The 13,053-nt window shown below is 39.1% G+C and overlaps 1 protein-coding gene across 1 annotated transcript; it reads left to right on the top strand.

Annotated features, from left to right (window-relative positions):
• Positions 1-901: 901 nt before the first annotated feature.
• Positions 902-6,583, top strand: LOC134862969 (serine/arginine-rich splicing factor 7-like). The gene is made up of 8 exons (XM_063881143.1): positions 902-1,073; positions 1,827-2,007; positions 3,467-3,646; positions 3,720-3,782; positions 3,941-4,015; positions 4,087-4,236; positions 6,259-6,297; positions 6,386-6,583. Exons 1-8 carry the CDS (start codon positions 1,043-1,045, stop codon positions 6,420-6,422), a joined length of 756 nt encoding a protein of 251 aa, XP_063737213.1. The 5' UTR covers positions 902-1,042; the 3' UTR covers positions 6,423-6,583.
• Positions 6,584-13,053: the final 6,470 nt, after the last annotated feature.

Here is a 13,053-nt window from a genome sequence, read left to right as displayed (position 1 = left end):
TGTTCAGGTGTATATCAATATTTAGTGTCTCTACTTTAAAGAGTCCTCTCCTGCTGATGTTCAGGTGTATATCAGTATGTAGAGTCTCTACTTTAAAGAGTCCTCTCCTGCTGATGTTCAGGTGTATATCAGTATGTAGTGTCTCTACTTTAAAGAGTCCTCTCCTGCTGATGTTCAGGTGTATATCAGTATGTAGCGTCTCTACTTTAAAGAGTCCTCTCCTGCTGATGTTCAGGTGTATATCAGTATGTAGAGTCTCTACTTTAAAGAGTCCTCTCCTGCTGATGTTCAGGTGTATATCAGTATGTAGCGTCTCTACTTTAAAGAGTCCTCTCCTGCTGATGTTCAGGTGTATATCAGTATGTAGCGTCTCTACTTTAAAGAGTCCTCTCCTGCTGATGTTCAGGTGTATATCAGTATGGAGTGTCTCTACTAGGACATGTCTCCATGTTATTTTTCTCGTACAGCAACTCCTCTTTTCACCCTCTGTCTGAAACCAGAGCCCAGTCCGCTCAGTCTGTGATTGGTCAGCGCTTAGAGATGTCCCGCCCCTTAGCCTATCACGCACAATGCGTTGGAGCGCTGGCCAATAGGAGCGTAGAAAGGTGAGTAGCAGACGATCATCTTGTTGAAGTTCCCTTTAAAGTTAATCAGCAATATGTGTCGTCCTTAAAGCCTTAAACAAAATTACAAACGCTTCCACATAAAACATGTGTTAGTCAGAAGCCAGCCGTTTCACAAACATTGTTTTTTAGTTAAAAAGTGATGAACTAGTTCAGACCAGAGGAATTAGAGTTAGTGTTTCATAAGTTTTTTAATATATAGTTGTTTATTTTATTTTATATTATCTATAAAAATTAAGAAGCATTTAAACCTAACGTAAAAGTACGTTTTCAGTTTCTTTTAATTTAATCAAAAATGGTAGAAAAACGGCTCATTTTTAAATCCGACCGGAAGTCGCCAGTTTGAGTCTCTTATTGTTGTGAGTTCCGTTAAGCTAAGCTAACAGCTAACCCGCGCAGAGACTCGTTGAGCCGGAGAGATGAGCAGACACGGCCGCAGCGGGGGAGGAGGTGAGACACACTGGATGAACCAGGATGGGACTGGGGGGAGCCGGGGGGACCGGGAGAACTGAATCCCGTTAATAGTTCTTAACTGTATCGTTTAATGAAGCCGTAGCTCTTTAGCTCATCAGCGCTTATTGTGAGTTAGCTGTTAGCACCGTTAGCAACGATGCTAACGGCTGTTTGTCACATGTGTACAGGTCCGGGTTCACACGTGTTTATAATACAGTACTGGGGTTCTATTAGCTCCGTATATCCAAACACTTCCAGCCACTTACCCTAAAGCCTGGAAACGCTTTATCTGTGTTTATATCTGATCCCAGACCTGCAATTAGCCACCTATAGCTTAGCTTCAGTTATCCCCAGTTAGCTTAGCTTCAGTTAGCTAAACACCAGTTATTTTCAGTTAGCTGTTGTTAGCTTCATTTAGCTTAACTTTGGTTCAGGTTGTTGTTGCTTGTTTACCTTCTGCTGCTACTGTACCTCTATTTTAAATACCAGGTGCTGCTTTTGATAAAACGGTGTTCTAGTTCCTTCGTCTCTGTCTGTTCTGTAACAACGTAAGTGTCCCCCTTTGTGAGTCCAATATGAAGAACACACAGATCCTTAGTGTGTCTTTGGAGGCAGTTTAATAAATCCCAGCACCGCTGAGACACCCTCACTCTTTAAATAAACACTTTTATTACCTGGGGTTATCTGGTGAACAGGCTCCTGTGTGTGTGTGTGTGTGTGTGTGTGTATAAATTATATGTGGTTCCTCAGAGATGAAGGTGTACGTGGGGAACCTGGGCTCGGGGGCCGGCAAGAGTGAGCTGGAGCGAGCCTTCGGGTTCTACGGGCCCCTCAGGACTGTCTGGATCGCCAGGAACCCTCCGGGCTTTGCCTTCGTCGAGTTCGAAGACCCGAGAGACGCCGATGACGCCGTCCGAGAGCTAGACGGAAAGTAGGTTACAAACATCTGTACACACTACTAACTACACACTCTGTACACACCTGTACACACTACTAACTACACACTCTGCACACACCTGTACACACTACTAACTACACACTCTGCACACACCTGTACACACTACTAACTGCACAACTGTACCAACTACTGACTACACACCTGTACACACTACTAACTACACACTCTGCACACACCTGTACACACTACTAACTACACACTCTGCACACACCTGTACACACTACTAACTGCACAACTGTACCAACTACTGACTACACACCTGTACACACTACTAACTACACACTCTGCACACACCTGTACACACTACTAACTACACACTCTGCACACACCTGTACACACTACTAACTGCACAACTGTACCAACTACTGACTACACACCTGTACACACTACTAACTACACACTCTGCACACACCTGTACACACTACTAACTACACACTCTGCACACACCTGTACACACTACTAACTACACACCTGTACACACTACTAACTACACACTCTGCACACACCTGTACACACTACTAACTACACACCTGTACACACTACTAACTACACTCTGCACACACCTGTACACACTACTAACTACACACTCTGCACACACCTGTACCAACTACTGACTACACACCTGTACACACTACTAACTACACTCTCTGCACACACCTGTACACACTACTAACTACACACCTGTACACACTACTAACTACACTCTGCACACACCTGTACACACTACTAACTACACACTCTGCACACACCTGTACACACTACTAACCACACACCTGTACACACTCTGCACACACCTGTACACACTACTAACTACACACCTGCACACACCTGTACACACTACTAACTACACACCTGTACACACTACTAACTACACACTCTGCACACACCTGTACACACTACTAACTACTAACTACACACCTGCACACACCTGTACACACTCTGCACACACCTGTACACACATCATAACTACACACTACTAACTACACACTCTGCACACACACCTGTATACAACACTAACCACCCTCTGCAGTAGAACATGTGATCAGAAACAGGTGTATGACACGTGAGGAACATGTACATGAACCCGTTAAAGAAGATAAAAGGTGAGAAAGGAAAAAGAAAGGAACCTCTTTAAACCTGCTGAATGTTGAAATACAGGACATGGAGTGTGTACCTCAGGAAACTGCGCTCCCTAACGAAGTGTTGTAGATGTGAGCGCTGGGCAGACCAGAGGCGACACGTGGTTCAGAACCAGAAAACTGATTCACTGCTGTACCCCGGACGCTCAGCAGCTGCAGCAGGAGGATCTGAAGGCTCCTCCTGCAGTGCAGCACGGCTACTCAAAAGAACAGAGCCAGGTTCTGAGGAACACGTGATGCTCACTCTGCTGTAGACCATGTGATGTGACGCCCTATTCTGATTGGCTCCTCAGGCAGCTGTGTGGCAGTCGGGTGAGGGTGGAGCTCTCGTCAGGAAGTCCCCGGCGCTCGCGGTATGACCGCTCCTCCAGCCGGCGGCCATTCGACCCGAGCGATAAGTGCTACGAGTGCGGAGAGAAAGGTCACTACGCCTATGACTGCCGGCGCCGCGGCCGCCGCAGTGGGAGGAGCAGGTAACCACAGCGACCATCTGTCACCATTCTGTGCGTGTCTCTTCTTGGTCCTAATGGCTCTGGTCTCCTGCAGGTCCAGGTCTCGCTCTAGGTCTCGAGGGAGGCGTCACTCCCGCAGCAGGAGCAGAGGGAGGAGGTGAGTCAGAACTTCAGACTTCATCTGAAGAGACTGCGTGTGTGTTTAGCGTGGGGGGTAGTTCTGTCATCAGTGTCCACAAGCATGTGCTGCTGGAAACACCATCCTCCCGGACCTGCAGCCTCAGTAACGGGTCCTTCTCTGCTTCCTGTCTCCAGGTCCGTCTCCCCACGAGGCTCTCGCTCCGTCTCCCCAAGAAGGTCCAGATCGAACACAGCGCCACAGAGAGCCAGGTCAGTCCACTTACTGTCCCCAAACACCACATGATCCAGAATTACCCCGTCTAATGATCGGTCTCTCTCAGACCCAGGTCAAGGTCCAGGTCCAGATCCAGGTCATTGTCCAGGTCCAGAGCTAGACCCAGGTCCAGGTCTAGGTCAAAGTCCAGGTCCAGGTCCAAGTCAGGGTCCAGACCAAGAGCCAGACCCAGGTCCACGTCCAGAGGCCCGAGCAGGTAACTAGTCAACAGTCAAGGTTCTGATGGGAGACTTTCACAATAAGAGACATGTGATGATCACTGAGGGGAGACTTTCACAATAAGAGACATGTGATGATCACTGAGGGGAGACTTTCACAATGAGAGACCTGATGATCACTGATGGGAGACTTTCACAATAAGAGACCTGATGATCACTGATGGGAGACTTTCACAATGAGAGACCTGATGATCACTGATGGGAGACTTTCACAATGAGAGACCTGATGATCACTGATGGGAGACTTTCACAATAAGAGACCTGATGATCACTGATGGGAGACTTTCACAATAAGAGACCTGATGATCACTGATGGGAGACTTTCACAATAAGAGACATGTGATGATCACTGATGGGAGACTTTCACAATGAGAAACCTGATGATCACTGATGGGAGACTTTCACAATAAGAGACCTGATGATCACTGATGGGAGACTTTCACAATAAGAGACATGTGATGATCACTGAGGGGAGACTTTCACAATGAGAGACCTGATGATCACTGATGGGAGACTTTCACAATAAGAGACCTGATGATCACTGATGGGAGACTTTCACAATAAGAGACATATGACGATCACTGATGGGAGACTTTCACAATGAGAGACCTGATGATCACTGATGGGAGACTTTCACAATAAGAGACATGTGATGATCACTGAGGGGAGACTTTCACAATAAGAGACATGTGACGATCACTGATGGGAGACTTTCACATTAAGAGACATGTGATGATCACTGAGGGGAGACTTTCACAATAAGAGACCTGATGATCACTGATGGGAGACTTTCACAATAAGAGACATGTGATGATCATTGATGGGAGACTTTCACAATAAGAGACATGTGATGATCACTGATGGGAGACTTTCACAATAAGAGACATGTGATGATCACTGATGGGAGACTTTCACAATAAGAGACCTGATGATCACTGATGGGAGACTTTCACAATAAGAGACATGTGATGATCACTGAGGGGAGACTTTCACAATAAGAGACATGTGATGATCGGAGGTGAGACTTTCACAATAAGAGACATGTGATGATCACTGATGGGAGATTTTCACAATAAGAGACATGTGATGATCACTGAGGGGAGACTTTCACAATAAGAGACATGTGATGATCACTGATGGGAGACTTTCACAATCAGAGACCTGATGATCACTGATGGGAGACTTTCACAATAAGAGACATGTGATGATCATGATGGGAGACTTTCACAATAAGAGTCCTGATGATCACTGATGGGAGACTTTCACAATAAGAGACATGTGATGATCACTGATGGGAGACTTTCACAATAAGAGACATGTGATGATCACCAATGGGAGACTTTCACAATAAGAGACATGTGATGATCACTGATGGGAGACTTTCACAATAAGAGACCTGATGAGCACTGATGGGAGACTTTCACAATAAGAGACATGTGATGATCACTGATGGGAGACTTTCACAATAAGAGACATGTGATGATCACTGATGGGAGACTTTCACAATAAGAGACCTGATGATCACTGATGGGAGACTTTCACAATAAGAGACATGTGATGATCACTGATGGGAGACTTTCACAATAAGAGACATGTGATGATCACTGATGGGAGACTTTCACAATAAGAGACCTGATAATCACTGATGGGAGACTTTCACAATAAGAGACATGTGATGATCACTGATGGGAGACTTTCACAATAAGAGACATGTGATGATCACTGATGGGAGACTTTCACAATAAGAGACCTGATGGTCACTGATGGGAGACTTTCACAATAAGAGACATGTGATGATCACTGATGGGAGACTTTCACAATAAGAGACCTGATGATCACTGATGGGAGACTTTCACAATAAGAGACATGTGATGATCACTGAGGGGAGACTAAAGACGATCTGAATGATAAGCGTCTCCTCTCCAGAGGGACGTCAGAAGTTATTTTATTGTTTTTAAATGTCAGATTTGAGTGGGTAACTGTGACCTCTGTGTCTGCAGGTCCGGATCCATGGGCCGCTCTGGATCTCCAGCCAGGAGGTGAGTCCTGGTTCACACACTCACTCAATCACTCACACAGTACTGTTTAACGGGTTTTAAGATGGACTAACCCCTCTTTCTGTGGCAGTCCTTCGAGCGCGGGGAGTCGCGGCCGGGACGACTGACGATGACCTCGTGTTTCTGTGAATGCTTTTATTTTGAAATATTCAGTTGATGTTGGGTAGTAGGAGTTTTTGTATGAACACACTGTTCTCTCTTGTATTTGATCATGTTTGCAGCTCAGTTTACTTCCTGTTAACAAACAATAAAGATTTATACAACATGATCTGAATGCTGATTGGCTGAGAGTCAGAGAGTCAGTCAACTTTATTGTCGATCTTTCCATTAGTGTGTGTGTGTACAGACAAAGTTTGAAATGCTGTTCCCACAGTCCTGGGGTATAAACAAAGTCAAGATATATATATATATATATACAGTGGGGCAAAAAAGTATTTAGTCAGCCACCAATTGTGCAAGTTCTCCCATTTAAAAAGATGAGAGAGGCCTGTAATTTTTTATCATAGGTATACCTCAACTATGAGAGACAAAATGAGAAAAACAAATCCAGGAAATCACATTGTAGGATTTTTAATGAATTAATTGGTAAATTCCTCGGTAAAATAAGTATTTGGTCACCTACAAACAAGCAAGATTTCTGGCTCTCACAGACCTGTAACTTCTTCTTTAAGAGGCTCCTCTGTCCTCCACTCGTTACCTGTATTAATGGCACCTTTTTGAACTCGTTATCAGTATAAAAGACACCTGTCCACAACCTCAAACAGTCATACTCCAAACTCCACTATGGCCAAGACCAAAGAGCTGTCAAAGGAGACCAGAGACACAATTGTAGACCTGCACCAGGCTGGGAAAACTGAATCTGCAATAGGTAAGCAGCTTGGTGTGAAGAAATCAACTGTGGGAGCAATTATTAGAAAATGGAAGACATACAAGACCACTGCTAATCTCCCTCGATCTGGGACTCCACGCAAGATCTCACCCCGTGGGGTCAAAATGATCACAAGAACGGTGAGCAAAAATCCCAGAACCACACGGGGGGACCTAGTGGATGACCTGCAGAGAGCTGGGACCAAAGTAACAGAGGCTACCATCAGAACACATACCCCCCGGGACTTACATCCTGCGTTCCAGACGTGCCCCCCCTGTTAAACCCATACATGTCCCAGCCCGCTAAGTTTCTAGGGGCATTGAAAACAAAAGGGGGTTTGGGAGAAGTCTTGGTCAATAAACCCAAAATAAAACTTTTGGAAAAACTAAACTGTCGGGTTTGGGGAGAAAGAATGCAGTTGCACCCAAGAACACCTACTTGTGAAGCATGGGGGTGGAAAATCATGCTTTGGGGGGTTTTTCTGACAGGGCCAGGCGACTGATCCGTGTAAAGAAAGATGAATGGGCCATGTATCGGAGTTTTTTGAGTGAAAACCTCCTTCTCGCAAAGGGCCTGAAGATGGGGGGCTGGGTCTTTCGCTGACAGTGTCCCCAACACACGCCAGGCAAACGAAGGAGGGCTTGTGAAGTTTTCAGGCCCTGGAGTGGCCTAGCCAGTTCCCCGATCTAACCCCTAGAAAACTTTGGGGGGAGTTGAAAGTCTTTTGCCCGGACCCCCCAAAAACTCATGTTTTAGAGGAGATCTGCATGGGGAAGGGCCCAAAATCCCCAACAGTGTGGGGAAAACCTTTGAAGACTTAAGAAAACATTTGACCTTGTCATTGCCAACAAAGGGATATAAAAAATTTTGGAGAACTTTTTTTTATTGACCAAATACATATTTCCACAATCATTAGAAAAAAATTCTTTTTTAAAAAAACCCCAAAGTGATTTCGGGTTTTTTTTTTTCATTTGTCTCTCAAAGTTAGGTATACCATGATAAAAATTCCGGCCCCTCTCATCTTTTTTAAAAGGGAGAACTTGCACAAATTTGGGGGGACTCAATACTTTTTTGCCCCCGTATATAATAATATAATTTACTATTTTCTAACACTGCACTGGGGGTCTCAATGCATCTGGCTTACACCTGCAGAAGTGCAAGCTTACCTCCCTGAGGAATTCAGAGATTTCCAAGACACCAGGTCATCTTGGACTGCACTGAGCTCAAGTGTCAGACTCCTGCAAAGTGAGATGTACTCCACCTACAAATCTCACTGCACCATGAAAGGCCTGATTGGCCTTAGCCCCCATGGTGTAGTCACATTTGTCTCCTCACTTTACGCTGGGTCAGTGAGTGACAAAGAGTTGTTGGTCTGGGTCTAAGTTGCTCACGGAAAAAATGAAGAATGGAGGATGAACCCCTCTGTATTGTCACATGCACACAGCAGAGCACGCACAGTGAAATTGGTCCTCTGCATTTAACCCATCCTAGTACTGGGAGCAGTGGGCAGCTATTGTGCTGCGCCCGGGGAGCAATGGGGGAGGGGGGATTGGAGGTGTCTGGCCACCACAGCAGGGCCTAGGAGGTGAACTGGGGCCTCTCCAAGTAGCCAATGCACTGCTGGACAGTGATGGTTGACAAGGGCTTCCTCATTAGTGGTTGTGTAAACTTAAAAATATAGTGCCCACCATTTCTGTCAAAGCAAAATCAGATGCCTGCACACCAGGTGACTGAAACCCAATCAATAGCACGACTCAGAGTACATGTGGAACGAGCCATTAGGAGAATTAAACAAAACCAATTGTTTGATGGCGTATCCCCCTTTCCCATTGCAGACACATTAGCCAAACGTTCACAGTGGCATGCTGTTGTCAAACTACCAAAAGAAGGCATTAGGTAAGGCATGGGTTAAGGTAAAGCGATGGGTCAGCTGCAGGGTTAGTAATTCCTTTAGTGAATTCTGTTTATTCCAGATCATTCTGTGAATCTGATGTACACAGCGACATCAATGTAAGCAAACTGATGAAGTACAGTTCTGATTACATGAGTACTGGTAACATATATAAGTACTGTAACATGTACTGTAACATATATAAGTACTGTAATATATATAAGTACTGTAACATATATAAGTACTGTAATATATATAATTACTGTAATATATATAAGTACTGTATATATATAAGTACTGTATTATATATAAGTACTGTAATATATATAAGTACTGTAACATATATAAGTACTGTAATATATATAGGTAGCTGTAACATATATATAGATATAAGTACCGTAATATATATAGGTACTGTAATATATATAAGTACTGTAAATATAGAACAGTACTGTAATATATATAAAGGACTGTGAACATATTATAAGTACTGTAAATAATATATAGAGTACTGTACAGCATATATAAGGTACTGTAACATATATAAGTACTGTACTATATATGAGTACTGAGTAACATATATAAGGGTTATTTTTTTTTACTGTACACATATACTATTCGTACTGTACCTATTATTAAGCTACTGTAAACATACATAAGTACTGGTAGTAACAGATAAAAGTACTGTCACATATAGAAGTACTGTACTTATATAAGTACTGTAATATATATATAGTACTGTAACATATATACGATATAAGAGGACCGGTATATATGTAAGTACTGTAGTATAGATAGACGTAGCTGTAATATATATAAGTACTGTAACATATATAAGGACTGTAAAGATATATAAGTCTGTAACATATATAAGTACTGTAATATATATAAGTACTGTAATATATATAAGTACTGTAACATATATAAGTACTGTAATATATAAGTACTGTAATATATAAGTACTGTAATATATATAAGTACTGTAAATATATAAGTACTGTAATATATAAGATACTGTAATATATATAAGTACTGTAAGATATATAAGTACTGTAATATATATAAGTACTGTAAATATATAAGTACTGTAACATATATAAGTACTGTCATATATAGTACTGTAACATATATAAGTACTGTAATATATATAAGTACTGTAATATATATAAGTACTGTAACATATATAAGTACTGTAATATATATAAGTACTGTAATATATAAGTACTGTAACATATATAAGTACTGTAACATATATAAGTACTGTACATATAAGTACTGTAACATATATAAGTACTGTAAAATATATAAGTACTGTAATATATATAAGTACTGTAACATATTAAGTACTGTAACATATATAAGTACTGTAACATATAAGTACTGTAATATATATAAGTACTGTAACATATATAAGTACTGTAATATATATAAGTACTGTAAAATATATAAGTACTGTAATATATATAAGTACTGTAACATATATAAGTACTGAAACATATATAAGTACTGTAACTATATATAAGTACTGTAACATATATAAGTACTGTAAATATATAAGTACTGTAAGATTATAAGTACTGTAACATGTACTGTAATATATATAAGTACTGTAATATATATAAGTACTGTAACATCTATAAGTACTGTAACATATATAAGTACTGTAATATATATAAGTACTGTAACATATATAAGTACTGTAACATATATAAGTACTGTAACATATATAAGTACTGTAATATATATAAGTACTGTAATATATATAAGTACTGTAAACATGTACTGTAATATATATAAGTACTGTAATATATATAAGTACTGTAAATATATAAGTACTGTAACATATATAAGTACTGTAATATATATATAGTACTGTAATATATATAAGTACTGTAACATATATAAGTACTGTAACATATATAAGTACTGTAACATATATAAGTACTGTAATATATATAAGTACTGTAATATATATAAGTACTGTAACATGTACTGTAATATATGTAAGTACTGTAATATATTTAAGTACTGTAATATATATAAGTACTGTAACATATATAAGTACTGTAATATATATAAGTACTGTAACATATATAAGTACTGTAACATATATAAGTACTGTAACATATATAAGTACTGTAATATATATAAGTACTGTAACATATATAAGTACTGTAACATATATAAGTACTGTAACATATATAAGTACTGTAACATATATAAGTACTGTAACATATATAAGTACTGTAATATATATAAGACTGTAACATATATAATACTGTAACATATATAAGTACTGTAACATATATAGTACTAATATATATAAGTACTGTAACATATATAAGTACTGTAACTATATAAGTACTGTAACATATATAAGTACTGTAATATATATAAGTACTGTAATATATATAAGTACTGTAATATATATAAGTACTGTAACATATATAAGTACTGTAATATATAAGTACTGTAACATATATAAGTACTGTAACATATATAAGTACTGTAACATATATAAGTACTGTAACATATATAAGTACTGTAATATATATAAGTACTGTAACATATATAAGTACTGTAACATATATAAGTACTGTAACATATATAAGTACTGTAACATATATAAGTACTGTAATATATATAAGTACTGTAATATATATAAGTACTGTAACATATATAAGTACTGTAATATATATAAGTACTGTAACATATATAAGTACTGTAACATATATATATATAAGTACTGTAATATATATAAGTACTGTAATATATATAAGTACTGTAACATATATAAGTACTGTAATATATATAAGTACTGTAACATATATATATATAAGTACCGTAATAATGTAAGTACTGTAATATATATAAGTACTGTAATATATATAAGTACTGTAACATATATAAGTACTGTAATATATATAAGTACTGTAACATATATAAGTACTGTAACATATATAAGTACTGTAACATATATAAGTACTGTAATATATATAAGTACTGTAACATATATAAGTACTGTAACATATATAAGTACTGTAACATATATAAGTACTGTAATATATATAAGTACTGTAACATATATAAGTACTGTAACATATATAAGTACTGTAATATATATAAGTACTGTAAATATATAAGTACTGTAATATATATAAGTACTGTAATATATATAAGTACTGTAATATATATAAGTACTGTAACATATATAAGTACTGTAATATATATAAGTACTGTAACATATATAAGTACTGTAACATATATAAGTACTGTAATATATATAAGTACTGTAATATATATAAGTACTGTAATATATATAAGTACTGTAATATATATAAGTACTGTAATATATATATAAGTACTGTAATATATATAAGTACTGTAACATATATAAGTACTGTAATATATATAAGTACTGTAACATATATAAGTACTGTAACATATATAAGTACTGTAACATATATAAGTACTGTAACATATATAAGTACTGCAACATATATAAGTACTGTAACATATATAAGTACTGTAATATATATAAGTACTGTAACATATATAAGTACTGCAGAACAAACTAGCCACCACAATGACACACCACAAGCCCAAAGGGGTTTCCTTGAGAACGTCAAGAAGCTGACCCAAGTTTTGAAGGAGCTGGGCAATCCTTCCAGGAAGAGAGTGGGGATCTGTTGTCACTGGAGACCAGGATATCGCTCATCCCAGTGTAGCTGCACTTCTCAGCACACATTATGAGACGGGCAGAACTTGTTTCCAGCAGTTCATGGAGGGCCTGCAAAATGAGGAAGTGGCCACCTTCTATGACCCAATCAAGAAAAACAGGGTACACTTCTTTGGACAGGAACCAGGAACCAGCTTCTGCTGATGCGTCAAGCATGCTGCCCATCAAGCAGGCTGCATATGGAGTCACACAATACCGCGCCAACCAGAGACACAGAGTCCTGCTGACTGGGGATGGACA

This window comes from Eleginops maclovinus, chromosome 4 (genome assembly GCF_036324505.1).
Source record: "Eleginops maclovinus isolate JMC-PN-2008 ecotype Puerto Natales chromosome 4, JC_Emac_rtc_rv5, whole genome shotgun sequence".
NCBI classification, from domain to species: domain Eukaryota; kingdom Metazoa; phylum Chordata; class Actinopteri; order Perciformes; family Eleginopidae; genus Eleginops; species Eleginops maclovinus.
Note: the sequence above shows the minus strand (reverse complement) of the source record. Positions and strands in the feature narration are given on the sequence as shown.

What these genes read in the sequence shown, in the direction of transcription:
- LOC134862969 (XM_063881143.1), top strand. Translation starts at nt 1,043, where the DNA reads ATGAGCAGACACGGCCGCAGCGGGGGAGGAG. An exon ending in CGGCCGCAGCGGGGGAGGAG is followed by an intron (nt 1,074 to 1,826) that starts GTGAGACACACT and finishes GTGGTTCCTCAG; the next exon opens with AGATGAAGGTGTACGTGGGG. An exon ending in CGCCGCAGTGGGAGGAGCAG is followed by an intron (nt 3,647 to 3,719) that starts GTAACCACAGCG and finishes GGTCTCCTGCAG; the next exon opens with GTCCAGGTCTCGCTCTAGGT.